At 43.0% G+C, this 13,948-nt stretch overlaps 1 protein-coding gene and 1 long non-coding RNA gene across 6 annotated transcripts in view; one reads left to right on the plus strand and one right to left on the minus strand.

Moving 5' to 3' along the window:
• Positions 1-12,623, plus strand: part of LOC133464041 (slit homolog 1 protein-like) — a 94,466-nt gene extending 81,843 nt beyond the window's left edge. For 2 of the 5 annotated variants that reach the window (XM_061745981.1, XM_061745982.1), the window contains 13 exons: positions 1,712-1,783; positions 2,772-2,935; positions 3,859-3,983; positions 4,075-4,172; positions 4,260-4,399; positions 4,562-4,655; positions 4,744-4,881; positions 5,480-5,708; positions 6,541-6,671; positions 6,776-6,969; positions 7,784-8,072; positions 8,954-9,165; positions 9,257-12,623. In XM_061745981.1, coding sequence (XP_061601965.1) covers positions 1,712-1,783; positions 2,772-2,935; positions 3,859-3,983; positions 4,075-4,172; positions 4,260-4,399; positions 4,562-4,655; positions 4,744-4,881; positions 5,480-5,708; positions 6,541-6,671; positions 6,776-6,969; positions 7,784-8,072; positions 8,954-9,165; positions 9,257-9,495 — 2,125 coding nt within the window. In that variant the 3' untranslated portion in view covers positions 9,496-12,623. Of the gene's footprint in view, positions 1-1,711; positions 1,784-2,771; positions 2,936-3,858; positions 3,984-4,074; positions 4,173-4,259; positions 4,400-4,561; positions 4,656-4,743; positions 4,882-5,479; positions 5,709-6,540; positions 6,672-6,775; positions 6,970-7,783; positions 8,073-8,953; positions 9,166-9,256 lie in introns of those variants that run through there. The other 3 variants (XM_061745983.1, XM_061745985.1, XM_061745986.1) reach the window with 2 other exon arrangements.
• LOC133464042 (uncharacterized) lies at positions 1,077-1,752 on the minus strand. The gene is made up of 3 exons (XR_009784402.1): positions 1,684-1,752; positions 1,305-1,400; positions 1,077-1,162 (listed from the first exon to the last, which is right to left on the minus strand). It is a non-coding gene; the product is annotated as an uncharacterized LOC133464042 (long non-coding RNA).
• Positions 12,624-13,948: the final 1,325 nt, after the last annotated feature.

The raw sequence follows: 13,948 nt of genomic DNA on the forward strand, positions 1-13,948 counted from the left end.
ATAGTTTTGACTTTAAGACCTCTACAAAGAGTTCAAAGTTTAAAGTTGGAAGCTTCATGGAAACCACAATGACATGCCAGAGACGGCTACGACGGCTACGCACACATGCTGAGGTGCCAAAGCCTTCATAGAGCTGCACCTTCGCTTTTACACAGGCAGTAAAGAGGAGAAGAATCATTAACGCTCTGTTCTTCAAACAGACCAGTGGTCAGAGCCTGGCAGGGATGTGGTCTGATTGTAAGTGCACACACACACACACACGCGCATGTGTGTGTGTGTGTGTGTGTGTGTGTGTGTGTGTGCATGTATGATGGCTGCGGTTTGAGTTGCAGATTAATAAGCTGCTAATTGGCCTGCTGGGTATTAGGTGTGAGGTGAGTGAGCTGAGACAGCGCCAGGGCGTGGCCTGCAGCGGTTTGAGTGGCAATCTGTGATGTGAAAGAAAAGAAAGAACAGAAAGAAAGTGAAGTTCAGCACATTTAATAAGCAGGGGAGCCACATGAATTCAACACAACATGTGGCAGCAGAGCAGGTGAACAAGTTTGTAAGAAAAGTGTGAACCACTTCAGTTGGACAGCCTGTGCAGCCAACGACCATTGTTTGTTCTGAGAAGCGTGCCACGCCGGTTTACGGTGTTTTTTTTACAGTCCGGACTGGCATGGTGATATAAACTGCGAAAAAGAGAAGTAAAAGGAGAACGTCAACATGGGAGCAGATCAGGTTTCTTCCCGGAGACTCCATGGCTCCTTTTTCCCCGTGAGATTTCAGCTCGGCTGCAACACTGTTGCTGGCTACACAACCTCAGCATCCTCCGAGTGCAACAAACCACCCACTCGCTTTACACTAATGAGCATTTTCCCCAGCATACAGGCTAATTAACGCATCGACTCAGACTGCATTGTACATTTCCACTCTAGTGCTCTCTATACACACACTGACCAGCTCCCTTTCCTGATTGCTCTTCCAGAGTTGAGATTCAGAATCACTGCATATATCAGATTGCTTCATCCCAGCGTAGAGCGCAGATGTGGCATGTGTTGTTACCGTAGACGGAGCTGTTGTAACGCTCGCTTTCACTCAGCTGGGGATTTGAGGTGGGAATGACCCGGTTGATTATGGCAGTCATCAATCATCAAGCCGTTATCCCACGAAGGCGCGTCACCTTAGAAGATATTCACAAAATGACAAGGAAAATGACGGCAGATGCAAAAGAACTCGGTGTGCACAAAGGCATTCTTACAGATGCGTGGGCGAAAATATGCAATGCTACATATGTTGTGCTACATGTGGTGTAACTTTGTTACCTCCGTGCTCTGTGCCCTTGTTGGTCCTGCCAGCCAGACACGTAGAAACCCGACACCAGGCTTCTCCAGACCCGCGGAGCCTCATATCTTGGCCAGCTGCACAACGCCCCACCAGAACAATGGACCGCCATCATGCCAACACATTACAGCGAAATATTCGCAACAATTGTCCCAATAGTTTCAATTTAATATTTGGAAAAATGTTTCAGCAGTAGTTTAAACACCCTTTTGTGTTTCGAAATACAGTTTCCTAAGAGATCATTTGTATATATTTTATCGTGAAAGACAGAAAGAAGTAGATACTCACTTGTGAAGCTGGAATGTTTGGCCTTTTTCAGCTGTAACTCAATTATATGCACATAATAGTTTGTTGACTCACTCCTTGACATTCTCCTCCTCCTCTTCAGGTCTCTTCATGGGAACGATATTTCCGAGCTTCCTGATGGCATCTTTAATGATGTGGCCTCACTTTCCCATTTGTAAGTTACTTGCATCTTCCTGACTCTGCGGCTGATCAATCATATGACGCAACATGCACTTGGGTTAGAGTTTGTCAAGTAGAAACAATGTAGACACAACCTTTAGTTGCAGATGAGGAGCGGGGGTGGCCCCACAGAAACCGAGTCCTGCATTTAAAACAACATTCAGACCCCTCTACTGTCTCACCTCCCTTCAACATCTCCCAATCCGACACTCTTCCACGCTCAGCGGAGTTCAGTGTTTGTTTATGTATTCATTTTGTGTGGCGTGCAGCCGTTTTAAGGTTGCACATGTTTAAACTTACACAGAAAGGTCTCTGCCCTCTGTCATCCTGCCATCATCATCCCCTTGACAGTCAGCAATCGATAGACCAATCAATGTCAGCGCTGGAGAGCAAGGAGGGAGGACGGAGGAGACTAAACAAAGACATTTTGTGGAAAGCAGTACAGGAGCCAAGGCTGCATGAAATCAGGACAAGGGGAGGGAGGGATGGAGGGGCGGCCATTGATCCGCAGTCATCGTCAAGTGGCTTTCATGTTAGCAGATGTCTGGTGACGGCTATTGGCCCGGCCTGAAAGATGAGCCTGTGTTCCACAATAATGGAACGGCATCGATTCAGGACTGTTTGTGCATCCAGCAGGAGAATAGAGCACCATTGATTCACGACCGCCATGACAGAGGTGGTTAAGAGTGCCCTCTGTTCACACCTTTGCCTATAATTGGCTTGGCCACCTCCAAATGACGTATGGCCCGAAAATGCATTGAGCATTAACCTGTTAATGATTTTAGTCTCTTGAAGTCACTCAGATTTTATTTATTAGGTTGTTTTTTGTTCATTTTCATTTTATTTTATTTTTATAATTAACCAGGCTGACTTTGGCATGGGTTGGTTTTCTGTGGGGCTGTGGAGACACCTGCTGGTGGTATAGTGTACTGCAGCGGCATGTCCAGGCTTGAGCTCACACACGGTTCCCTCTCTAATCCCAGGGCCATCGGCGCCAACCCGCTGTACTGCGACTGCCACCTGCGCTGGCTGTCTGACTGGGTAAAGACGGGATACAAAGAGCCTGGAATCGCCCGCTGTGCCGGCCCACCCGGCATGGGGGGCAAACTGCTCCTCACCACACCTGCAAAGAAGTTTGAATGTTCAGGTGGGTGATTGTCTCTGACATGGAAGCAGAGGTGGACAGAGTACTCGACCCCAGTACTTGAGTAAGAGTACAAATACTACTGGTCAAACTTTACTCCGTGACAAGTAAAAGTAGCTCAGTCAAAATATTACTCGAGTAAGAGTAGAAAAGTACTTGCTTTTAAAGGTACTTAAGTATCCAAAAGTAAATGCTTTTAAATTTACTTTAAGTAAAAGTAAGAGTAAGAGTAAGAGTACATTTCTTATTTTCCACATCAGTAAATTACTATATTTTTTCATTTTAATTTAATTTTAATTTAATTTAATTCTTTAATTTTGTCTGTGGTTTGTCTGTGCCCTCGTTTTTTACTCGGTCGAACTCAAACATTGAGTTAAGATACGGCCAAGGATTTTGTGAAAGTCCCTGCTCCGAGTCCGACTCATTATCAGACTCAGACGACTCAGCGGATTGTCTTTCTTCTCCTGACGCAGGCGTAGCCATTGTTGCAGCTCTGTCTTGACAAACGCAGGCTACTTTGGCGGTATCGTTTTGAGGAGGCTTGACGTATTTCCGCTTTACGTACATCCCAGTGGAGAGCGTGCACTGTGATAGGTCTCCTCCTTTGACAAAAACAGCTTGTGTCCAATAGGATTTTAGGGAAGAAGAAAAAAGAGCAGACCTGAAAGTAACGAGTACTTTTCAGCCTTCCTAGAAATTTACTCGAGTAAAAGTAAAAATATTTGTCTTGGAAATGTATTCAAGTAAGAGTAATAAGTACCAAAGAAATCTAATACCCAAGTAAAGTACAAATCCTCTGGATATGTACTTAAGTACAGTACTCAAGTAAATTTACTCCGTTACTGTCCACCCATGCATGGAAGCATGTTGCAAACAGCTCTTGAATCTTTATGAAATGAGTTTGTGTCATTGTGGTATTTCTACAGGGGAGGTGGACACTACAGTGCTGGCCAAGTGCAATCCCTGTCTGTCCGGTCCTTGTCTGAACCACGGCATCTGTCACGACGACTTGGTGGAGGTCTACAGGTGCAGCTGCCCCCCAGGATTCAAGGTGACACCAAACATACTGGATTCTGGATACTGCGGGAAATAGGCTTTGTTTCAGCCAGACAAAGAACCTCATCCCTGTTCTTTTTTCTCAGGGCAAAAACTGTGAGACGGCCTTGAATGCCTGCATCAGTAACCCCTGCTCTAACGGAGGGACCTGCCGAGTGAGCGGGCATGACGAGGGAGATTACAGGTTAGGAAGGCAGGCTTGGAAATCACTGCAGTTTGAAATCTGTCTCTTGTTGCAAGCTGGACATAATCCGTGTGTATTTTTGCACAGTTGCACGTGTCCACTGGGCTTTGAAGGCCCCACTTGCCAAATCAACATTGACGACTGTGAAGACAACGACTGTGAAAGCGGAGCAACCTGCATTGATGGAATCAACAACTACACCTGTTTTTGTCCCCCCTACTACACAGGTTAGTGCAGACAATGCAGAGTTAGAATCTTTTAATGCAAAAAATAATAATTAGACAAGCTCTTTCTAATAAGAAACATTTTTAAGGGATTTTTTTCTTTAGAATGAAAAACAATATGGCATTGAAAGCAGTAAATCAAACAGCGTGCCTGTGTTTGTGCAGGGGAGATGTGTGAAGAAATGGAAGATGTGTGTGCTCCAGGACGGAGCCCCTGCCAACACCAGTCTACCTGCCTCATCACCTCCTCTGGACCCAAGTGAGACACCTCCGCTGCAGCATGTTATGGACTATAAGGTGTCTGCGTGTGTGTTTGGGCTGATTTCAGTCGTGTTTGTACTCTACAGGTGTGTGTGTTCTCCTGGTTACGTTGGTGACGACTGCAGCATCGACTATAATGACTGCGATGAGCATCGATGTCAGAATGGAGCTCAGTGTGTGGATGAGCTGAGTGGATATTCCTGCATCTGTCCCGAAGGATTCAGGTAAGAAGAGTTTATTGGATTCTACTGGCTTCTCCTTTTCACCGACATCATCAGATCCTCTGGCTCTTCCTTTTTAGCTGTTCCACAGAGTAGAACTAAAACATTTGGTGATGCTGCTTTTAGCCACTATGCTCCTAAACTGTGGAACAGCTGGAGGATCTGAGAGGAGCTGGAAATGTGGAGATTTTTAAACGTAGACTAAAAACTCATCTCTTTTATGTAGCATCAATTTTTATAGTTTTATTCTGTTTAACATTTTGTTAAAGGTATCTGTTTTATTTATTTATCTATTTCTTGTAATGTTTTTATTATTATATTTTATTGTTGTGGACTGATTATTTTTTAGCCTTAATCCTTAACTTTTATAATTTTTTTCATTTTAATTAACTATATTGTATGTCAGTGTGCATTGGTCTCCCAGTTTTTATTTTTTTTGGTCTTCTAGTTTTAATTTTTTTTGTTTATTACGCTTATTTTTCAGTCAAAATGTCAAAGCACTTTGTATTTCATGTACCTGGATTAAAGGTGCTATATAAATAAAATTTGATTGATTGATTGATCATCCCCAGAAGTAAATATCCCTTATTTCTCTCTGTAGCGGGCAGCTGTGCGAGGTTCCACCGTCTCCTCTGTCTCTGTGCGAGCTCGCCGACTGCCAGAACAGCGCCCCCTGTGTGGAGCGAGGGGGCCGCGCCCTCTGCCAGTGTCCTCCAGAGTTTGGGGGGCCGCGCTGTGAGAAGCTGGTCAGCGTCAACTTCATCGACAGAGACTCTTACCTACTGCTCTCTGACCTCAAGAACTGGCCTCAGGCTAACATCACGCTGCAGGTACTCGTGGAGTCATTTCTGTGGGTTGATGCTGCCTTTCCAACACCTCAATCAGTGACTAGGGCTGTTCGATTAATCGATTTTAAATCGTAATCGCGATTATGTAATTAGAACGATGTTAAAACGTGAAAATCGTAAAATCGATTTTTCACTTTTTTTTTTTAAACCTTGTCTGCACACATATTAATGATTGATACCATATGAATGATTGATGGAAATACCTCTCAATACCTGCGACAAGTGCCCCATGGGAGAGGCTCTTTAGTGTAGGAGGGGGCATTGTAACATGCCACCGGGCATCCCTCAAGCCAGATGCTAGACCGGCTCGTGTTCCTTGCAAAAAACTTGCAAATGTGAATAGCAAATGACTGACATTACACACCTCTACCTCCTTCATGGGTTGCATTATTATTTAGCATGCAAAGACCCAGTTTAGTTTAATTAGAAAATGTCTTGTTTTATTTAATTGGAAATATAACTTACTGTATGTTTGCAAGTGCTGATTTGCTGATTTTTTTTTCAGAGATAAAACTTTATATTTTATTATATTTTTTAAAACTTTTTTTCAACTTATTTTACAGAGTTTTGCACTTTATTCATTCATTTTTGGTTTAATAAGAGCAAAGTTTGCACTTAAAGCCCAATGGGGCAAATGTTCAATAAAAAAACAGCATATTTGAAATCATTTCTTTGCCTTTTGTCAATTCACAAAATAATCGTAATCGTAATCGAAAATCGGATTTTGAGAGAAAAAAAATCGAGATTTTATTTTTGGGCAAAATCGAACAGCCCTATCAGTGACTCATCCAAAGCATGGCCGCTCTCTGTGTAGGTGTCCACAGCTGAGGACAACGGTATCTTGCTGTACAATGGAGACAATGACCATATTGCAGTGGAGCTCTTCCAAGGCCATGTAAAGGTTAGCTATGACCCCGGTAGCCAGCCAGGACACGCCATCTACAGGTAAGGAGCCACCTCAAGTTCCCTGTTGCTGGAGGCCGACTCGTGTGTTTAATCTTGATCTCAGTGATTAAAGTATATGTCCCGTCTGTGTTTCTCTCCGCCAGTACCGAGACTATCAATGATGGTCAGTTCCACACAGTGGAGCTGGTGACCTACGACCAGATGGTGAACCTGTCCATTGACGGGGGTCTCCCTACCACAATGGACAGCTTTGGGGCGGTGCGGCCCCTCAACGGGGAAGCTCCGCTATACGTGGGGGGTAGGGGCCCTCTCCAGAACACACCTCCCTCCTCTGCAGGCACTCTTAACTACTACACTACTATCACCCCCCCTTCCCCTTCGCTTTGTCACCACCGCAACCAGTCCCTACCCTCACCCCTGCAACCCTACAGCCCGTCCTTCCTCCCCACCCTTGACCCAGACCTTGTCCTCCACCCGTATCATCCCACCTGTCAGTCTGACTGTGTTTGCTAGTGGCCACACACAAAATCAAAACAGATTTAATGACCTCCAGATATTCAACATGCACACATTTGTAATGAATGAGTAGCAGATAAAACATCGACCTAACTGTGTTAAAGTCTTCATCACTGCAGTACTTTTAAATAGTTGGCGAACTACGCCCTCTGGTGGTCATATTGAGCATAAAAACTAACAGACACAGTCCTTTTGTAATGTCTTTGCATGGATTTTACATCGAGATGTGACTATTTGTTTGTGGTATAGTAATCTAGTCACTCTTAACATTCACGGCCTGGAATTCAAGATGTAAAAAAAGACTTGAAACATCCCAAACATGCTGGTCTCAGTTTGTTTAGGAGTGGCTCAGGATTTGTGCTCAGTCTCGTTGCTGTGACGTGCCGTGTTGTTGTTCTGTTCTTCATTCATACGAGATCACCGATTCTCTTTGCTGTCCTCCCTTTCAAGGGTGATGTGTCTTGTGGTGCAATTGGATGAATTAGTCTGAGTACCTGCAAAGTTACCGATGGGACACACATGCTTGAAAACACATCTCCTCATTACACTCATACCAGCCCTGTGTTAGCTGTTTGTCTGTGAGCCGACCGGCGTGTGCACACACACAAACATCTCCTCTCTTTTTCCTCCTGCAGGCATGCCGGTGGACGTCCAGGCGGGTACTTTCCGTCTCTGGCAGATCCAGAACGGCTCCAGTTTCCATGGCTGCATTCAGAACTTGTACATCAATAACGAGCTCCAAGACTTCACCAAGACCCAGATGAAGCCCGGCGTGGTACCGGGCTGCGAGCCCTGCAAAAAGCTCTACTGTGTCCATGGCATCTGCCAGCCTGATGGGGCCCAGGGACCGGTGTGTCACTGCCAGCCAGGCTGGAGCGGGCCACACTGTGACCAGCCAGCCCTCAACCCCTGCCAAGGCAGCAAGTATGTTTCAGCTGCGTATGGGTCAATGTGACGCCTATATTTTCTGAAAAACTGATTTTTTTTCAATTCAAAAAAGGTTTAAATGGATAAAAAAAATATAAAAAAATACAAAAAATATACAAATATAAAATATAAAATATATGAACTACCTGTCCCACATATGGACTGACTTGAATTTTACAAAAATACTAGTTAGTTGGGATTTTGTTGTTGTTTTAAGCGTCAAAATGTCATGTGGTGCGACCGTCCGACCATGACTCTTGTTTTGAAAACTTTTTTTGAAATCACTCTAAATGTTTTTAAATCAATCTTCTGCCTTATCTGGCATGATTTCCATAATGTCTTGTAGTGTGTAAGATTGCAACACATTTGTATTTATATTTCCATCATATTTCCATCATAATATACTAACAAAGTTTGACTGATGATGTCCATTTTATGAAATATCATGTGGTGCGACAATTAAAAAAACAACCATTTTTGTATAATACTGAAAACTTGTAAAAAAAAAAAAAGATGTCAAAATGTTAAGGAAATTAATTTATTTTAATATGAATCATGGTTGCACCACATGATCTTTTTTTAAGGCTAGTGCCAATTCATCTTGACAAAAAACTTTTATATGAATGTATGTGTACACAATATTCTTAATGTTTGAACTACTGCAATAGATATTCTTTTTTTTATTATTTTAAAATTGACCTGCTGAAAATCCTTATTCATCATTGACCCGTATGCAGTTATGGTCAGAGACAAGTGCAGTTATATCCCACCAGTAACCACTAGCAACCGGCTTTCTTCTGCTTTAGAGCCATTGATAAGATTGATCGACTGATTTATTTACTGAACATGCTCTGATGGAAGTTATGTCCTGCTGCCAGGTGTGTCCATGGGAAGTGCATCCCACTGGACGCTCAGTCGTACCGCTGTGAGTGTGACGACGGTTACCGTGGCGCCCTGTGTAACCAACAAGGAGAGCTGTTCAACCCCTGCCGCCGGCTGTCCTGCAAACACGGCCGCTGCCAGATCTCAGAGACAGGAGACGCATACTGTCACTGTGAAAGCGGCTACACCGGTGAACTCTGTGACGCAGGTCGGTTCTGTGCTCTGAAACCACCAGGATGTACACCTAAAAGAAAAAGATGGAAAGAGAATGTATTTGACCATTTTGCTTTTTTTCTTAGAGTCTGAGTGTCGAGGGGAGCCTGTGCGGGATTTCTACCAGGTGCAGCGGGGGTACGCCATCTGCCAGACCACGCGCATGGTGTCCTGGGTGGAGTGCAGTGGAGCCTGCGACACAGGAGCCTGTTGCGCCAGCCAGAGGATGAAACGCCGGAAATACACCTTTGAGTGCAGCGATGGAACCTCCTTTAGTGAAGAAGTGGAAAAGACCATCAAGTGCGGCTGCGTGAGCTGCATGTAGCCCCCACTCACACGCATTTTTCTGCTGCTGCCGCAGAGCAGAAGATAGAAAGCAAGGAAGGAAAGAAGGAAGAGAGAAGACTGGAGGAAAGTGAAGGAGGGAAAGCAAGAAAAAGAGAGATTATACAGAATATATATAAAACCTCTATCTATATATTATGGACAACAATGTTTGTAAAATAGGACATTTATTCCCCCTCTGAGGGTGTGACCTACAGTAAAACCGAGAAAATCAACGATGTAGAAGTGACAACAACAGCAGCAAAACCAATTTATCTGCAACATTGTTCAAAGGGGTCCAGAGATTTCATAAGTGTTGCATCCAGTGTGAAGCATCCTTCCAACCCACATTATCCCGTGTGACTTCCCCATCCATCTGTGAGGCCTCTGACAGCTCAGCCAGCATCTTCCATCTGTATGTTGTGGAGGCAATGAGGTCCGTTGGGGCTAACGAAGGCAGCGGAGGCAGAGACGAGCAGCAAGGAAGCAAACATAGGGATAAGGGGCGCGCTGGACCGCTTGACTTGGCAAAGCTATCTTGAGTTGAGCTTGGCTATGCAGCCTGGATGGTGACGGATGTGGTTAAGGTCGAAGTTGTCGTCGATTTGGTGGAGCAAAGTTCTCTGCCAGGATACGGTCATTCATCCACACACGCACACGCAAAGGTGAGTGGAAGGGAAGAGGATGTATGTCTAGAGCGGCACATAATCTGGGGCAGATGTCGTCGATTCAAGGCAAGGTGGTCTGGCGTCGCAGCTGTTGGCTGCGCGCAACCGCAACATAAAAACTCCCTGCAAATAGAGACTGCACAGACGAGCAGCACTGAAAACGACAGTTTTACACCTCTGCGGAGCAGATGATCACATATGCATGGCGTGCACGCAGTCAGAACACGGCTTGAGAAGGCTTGCATAGCCCAGCTGCAGCGCGGTGCAGGCAGTCGTTGAACCCCCAGCATGCATCACCTCGGGTTCTATGAGGTTTTGCAGAATCCCAGTCCCCCCCTACCCTTGAGCAAGGGCCGATAAACCCTGCTCCCATTGATGCCTGCAGTATTAAACTTGTGCAGACTGTTGCATGTGTGAAGAAGAGTTTAACAGATATGTAGAGCTTCTTTGTGTCATTATAAATGTTATTACAAAAGATATTAGAATCATCTTCTGTTTTGTTTATTATTTTGTTCTGTCTCTTTTTTTTAATTTTTGTTATAGTTTGTTATATTTTGTCTCATGATGTAATCTAACTCCCATCGCTCCCCGAGCCCACCCTTACAACCCTTTATATAGAAACGCCTAACAGATTCTAATATATATATATACAGTATATATATAAATATATATATAAATATATATTTGTATTTCGTTTTGGTATAGTATTTTTCTATGTTAAGAGCAAGTCTGTTTCTGGAAGTGTTGGGACTAGTGGAAAGACATCCAATTGGTTCTTTAGGTGTTTTTATTTGTTTATCTTACCTTCTCCAGCAAGGTAAATCATTATGTTTATCGGCCAAAAATGCAGCAGCTGGTTGGCGTCGTTGTGTAGGAGGCAGTATTGGTCCAGTTATGTTTAATATTGTATATGTTGTCTTCCATGTGAATATTACATCTAATTCATGAGTCTGTGCTTGTTTTTATTTATTTTATCTCAAGGCATTTTCATGTAGAAAGTGAAAAAGCATTCAAATGTTTTAAAGATGAAAGAAGGTAAATTACTTAATGAAAATAGCAAAATCTCTGCAAGGTGTTTGTAACATAACTTATCAGCGTTTTATGGCGGTGTTTTCCTCCTCTGTGGCTCAAACGTTTGGTCATTCCTTGTTCGCTGCAGGATCTGTTTTGAGCTCATCTCAGCGGACGGGCCGCCACAAGTTTCCCTTGTAATTAACAGCGCAGGTGAAGGCTCCTGGTCGTTTAAGTTCATTATGTTCAAATAATGAGTAGCATAGTAATCATTTGAATCTCAGAGATGTTTGCCGAGGGGAGAAAAAAAAGAAAAAAAAATATTTTAAGTTTAGTCAAGCTCAACTGATCATAAGCTGCTGTCAAGCCAGAAGAAATCAGATGAAGTTGCCTCCATGGACACTGATCATGTTCAAGTGGATCTTTCTTTCAATAGGCAACTGTGTGAAGCATTATATGCCAACTTCTGACAGATATCCGGACATTTTCATTGTCTGTCAGTTCTGACTGGCTATCCAATCCCGCCCCGCCATAAAAAAGGAAAAATAGGTGCCAATTACAGTGGAAAGTCATACCTGAATGTATAAATGTGTATAGATAAATATGAGCTATGCTTATTCATGAAGTGGTAACTTTTAGCTGTTATTTAGTTTCCAATGTAAGATATAGAAGTCACATCCTGTTGAAAGAGTGACAGCCCATCAGGCACTGTTCTGCCTGCAGACTGGGATTGTATGTCTCGAAATGTCTCTATAAAGGTATAAAAAGCTGCAGAGGGAGATGTCAGCACAGTACAATGTTACATCACGCAGCTCTTGTTTTTATTGCTACCAATGTTAACTTTGTTTTACATGCCGTTGATGTGATGCCAGTGGTGTATAACAAAATGACAAAAGATCTCAAAGAACACCTGGTAAACAGTCACTGTAATACTTAGGCAGTGTGCCTCATAAAGGTACATATTTAATCGAATGTGACTTTCGTTTTCATGGCTCCTCTTCTTCCTCTGCACTGATCTGTACTGGACCGGAGCGTTCAGTTTCCTGGTAGACATCTTAGTGGTGCTTGTGCTATATTGAGATGTAACTCCATAATCTGGCCACATGACCAGAAACACAGATCTTTCCATCCTATGAGCTATATACGTAAATGTTATTGTGAACAACACAATGTCTCTGTTGTATTAATATGGTGCAAAAACTTAAGAAATATCCCTGGTTGGGTTCTGTCTGTTTGCTTTTATGTTGCAGGACTGATGGTGGGATTGAACTGAAAAACTCAATTATGCTGAATGTATGTAGTGCCACCGACAAAATGTTTACCAAACTTCCACTCTTTTCATTAATTAAACTTCAAATGTGTGTGCTTTTAGGAATGTTTTTGTCTTTCTTTGTCTTAATGGTTCTTCCTTTGTTCCTTCTTCCTGTAATTGACCTTTTGTTTCTGTAAATTTCAGTGTTTAAAACTGTGTACAAAACTGAGCAAGCTGCATATTGCCTTTCCTGAAACGCATTTGATGAACACATGCTTTAACTGCACATTTTCAGCTTCGTTTTGAGGTTAGGCACATTCAAAATGAAAGAAGAGTTTAGGAATTACAGTATTAGGCATCTAAGGGACAAATACTCTCCAGGAAGTAGACCTGTCATTGTCCAAGTTGAACAAGAGAAGAAGAGCAAATACAACGGACTCACTTCAAGGTCCAAACAATTCATTCTCTTCTGAATTAATCTAAGAATTTACTGAAAACTGAAGAATGAAAATCAGACTTTGTTTTTTAATTGTGGTTCATCAGAATCGTTTGAAACAAACTAGTGAAACTGGCCTTGACAAATCAGTTTGTACCCCTAGGACAGACAGGCAATAATTTAATCATATTGAACTAAAGTGTGTCCTGACCCACTTTTGGCAGATCACATCAGCTCTATGTTCAGAGGCAAAAATGATGTGTTCAAACTAAGGTGGGGGAAAAAAACTACTATTAAAGATGGCAGAGGCTCGGTTATGTTCTGGGGCTGATTGCTGCATCTGGTACAGTGTGTCCTGAATCTGTGCAGATACACTGAAATCTCAAGACTATCAAAGCATTCTGAAGTAAAATATAGGTGTTTTAATTTGTTGACCTTACCTTTTCCAGCAATGCATGGATGGAAATGTCAAGATAAATGTGCTGACCGGTGTCGGAAAGCTTGGTTTCAGTTGGAGGTCACGGGTCCTCCAGCAGGATAATGACCTAAAGGGTACAACTAAAACCCTGCAAGAACCACTAAGAACGAAACACTTGTGTATTCTGCAGTGCCGCTCTGAGACCTGATCTAAATCCTGGACCATGACATGGACCCGAGACAGCTGGAGCAGTCGGCTCATGAGTGGGTCAAATACCCTTTACAGGTGTGGAAGTCAGAAATTGTTTGATTGCAGAGATTTTCTCAAAAGGCCGCGTGGCAAGATGCTACGTTGATGGATCTGGGTGTGGAATACAATACGGTTGGATTTATCAGATCACATTAAACTCTTCTCCGAAAGTAATTCTTATACATATTTTATATAGAAATCTTTTGACTTCAGTGATTTGACTCAAAAGGTTGCGCTTTAAAATACTGAGGGTCCCATCATTTTTGACAAACCTTTGGGACAGAAAAAACAACCACAATTAAAAACCAATATGATTTTTATTAGTCACTTTTCATTAAATTATTATTGTATGTAAAAAGCTCAGGCTGGGAGTCTGCGCTGTATGTCCTTAATCTTAAGAAAGTATATCAGGTCAGTGGG

Source organism: Cololabis saira, chromosome 17, assembly GCF_033807715.1.
Source record: "Cololabis saira isolate AMF1-May2022 chromosome 17, fColSai1.1, whole genome shotgun sequence".
NCBI lineage: Eukaryota > Metazoa > Chordata > Actinopteri > Beloniformes > Belonidae > Cololabis > Cololabis saira.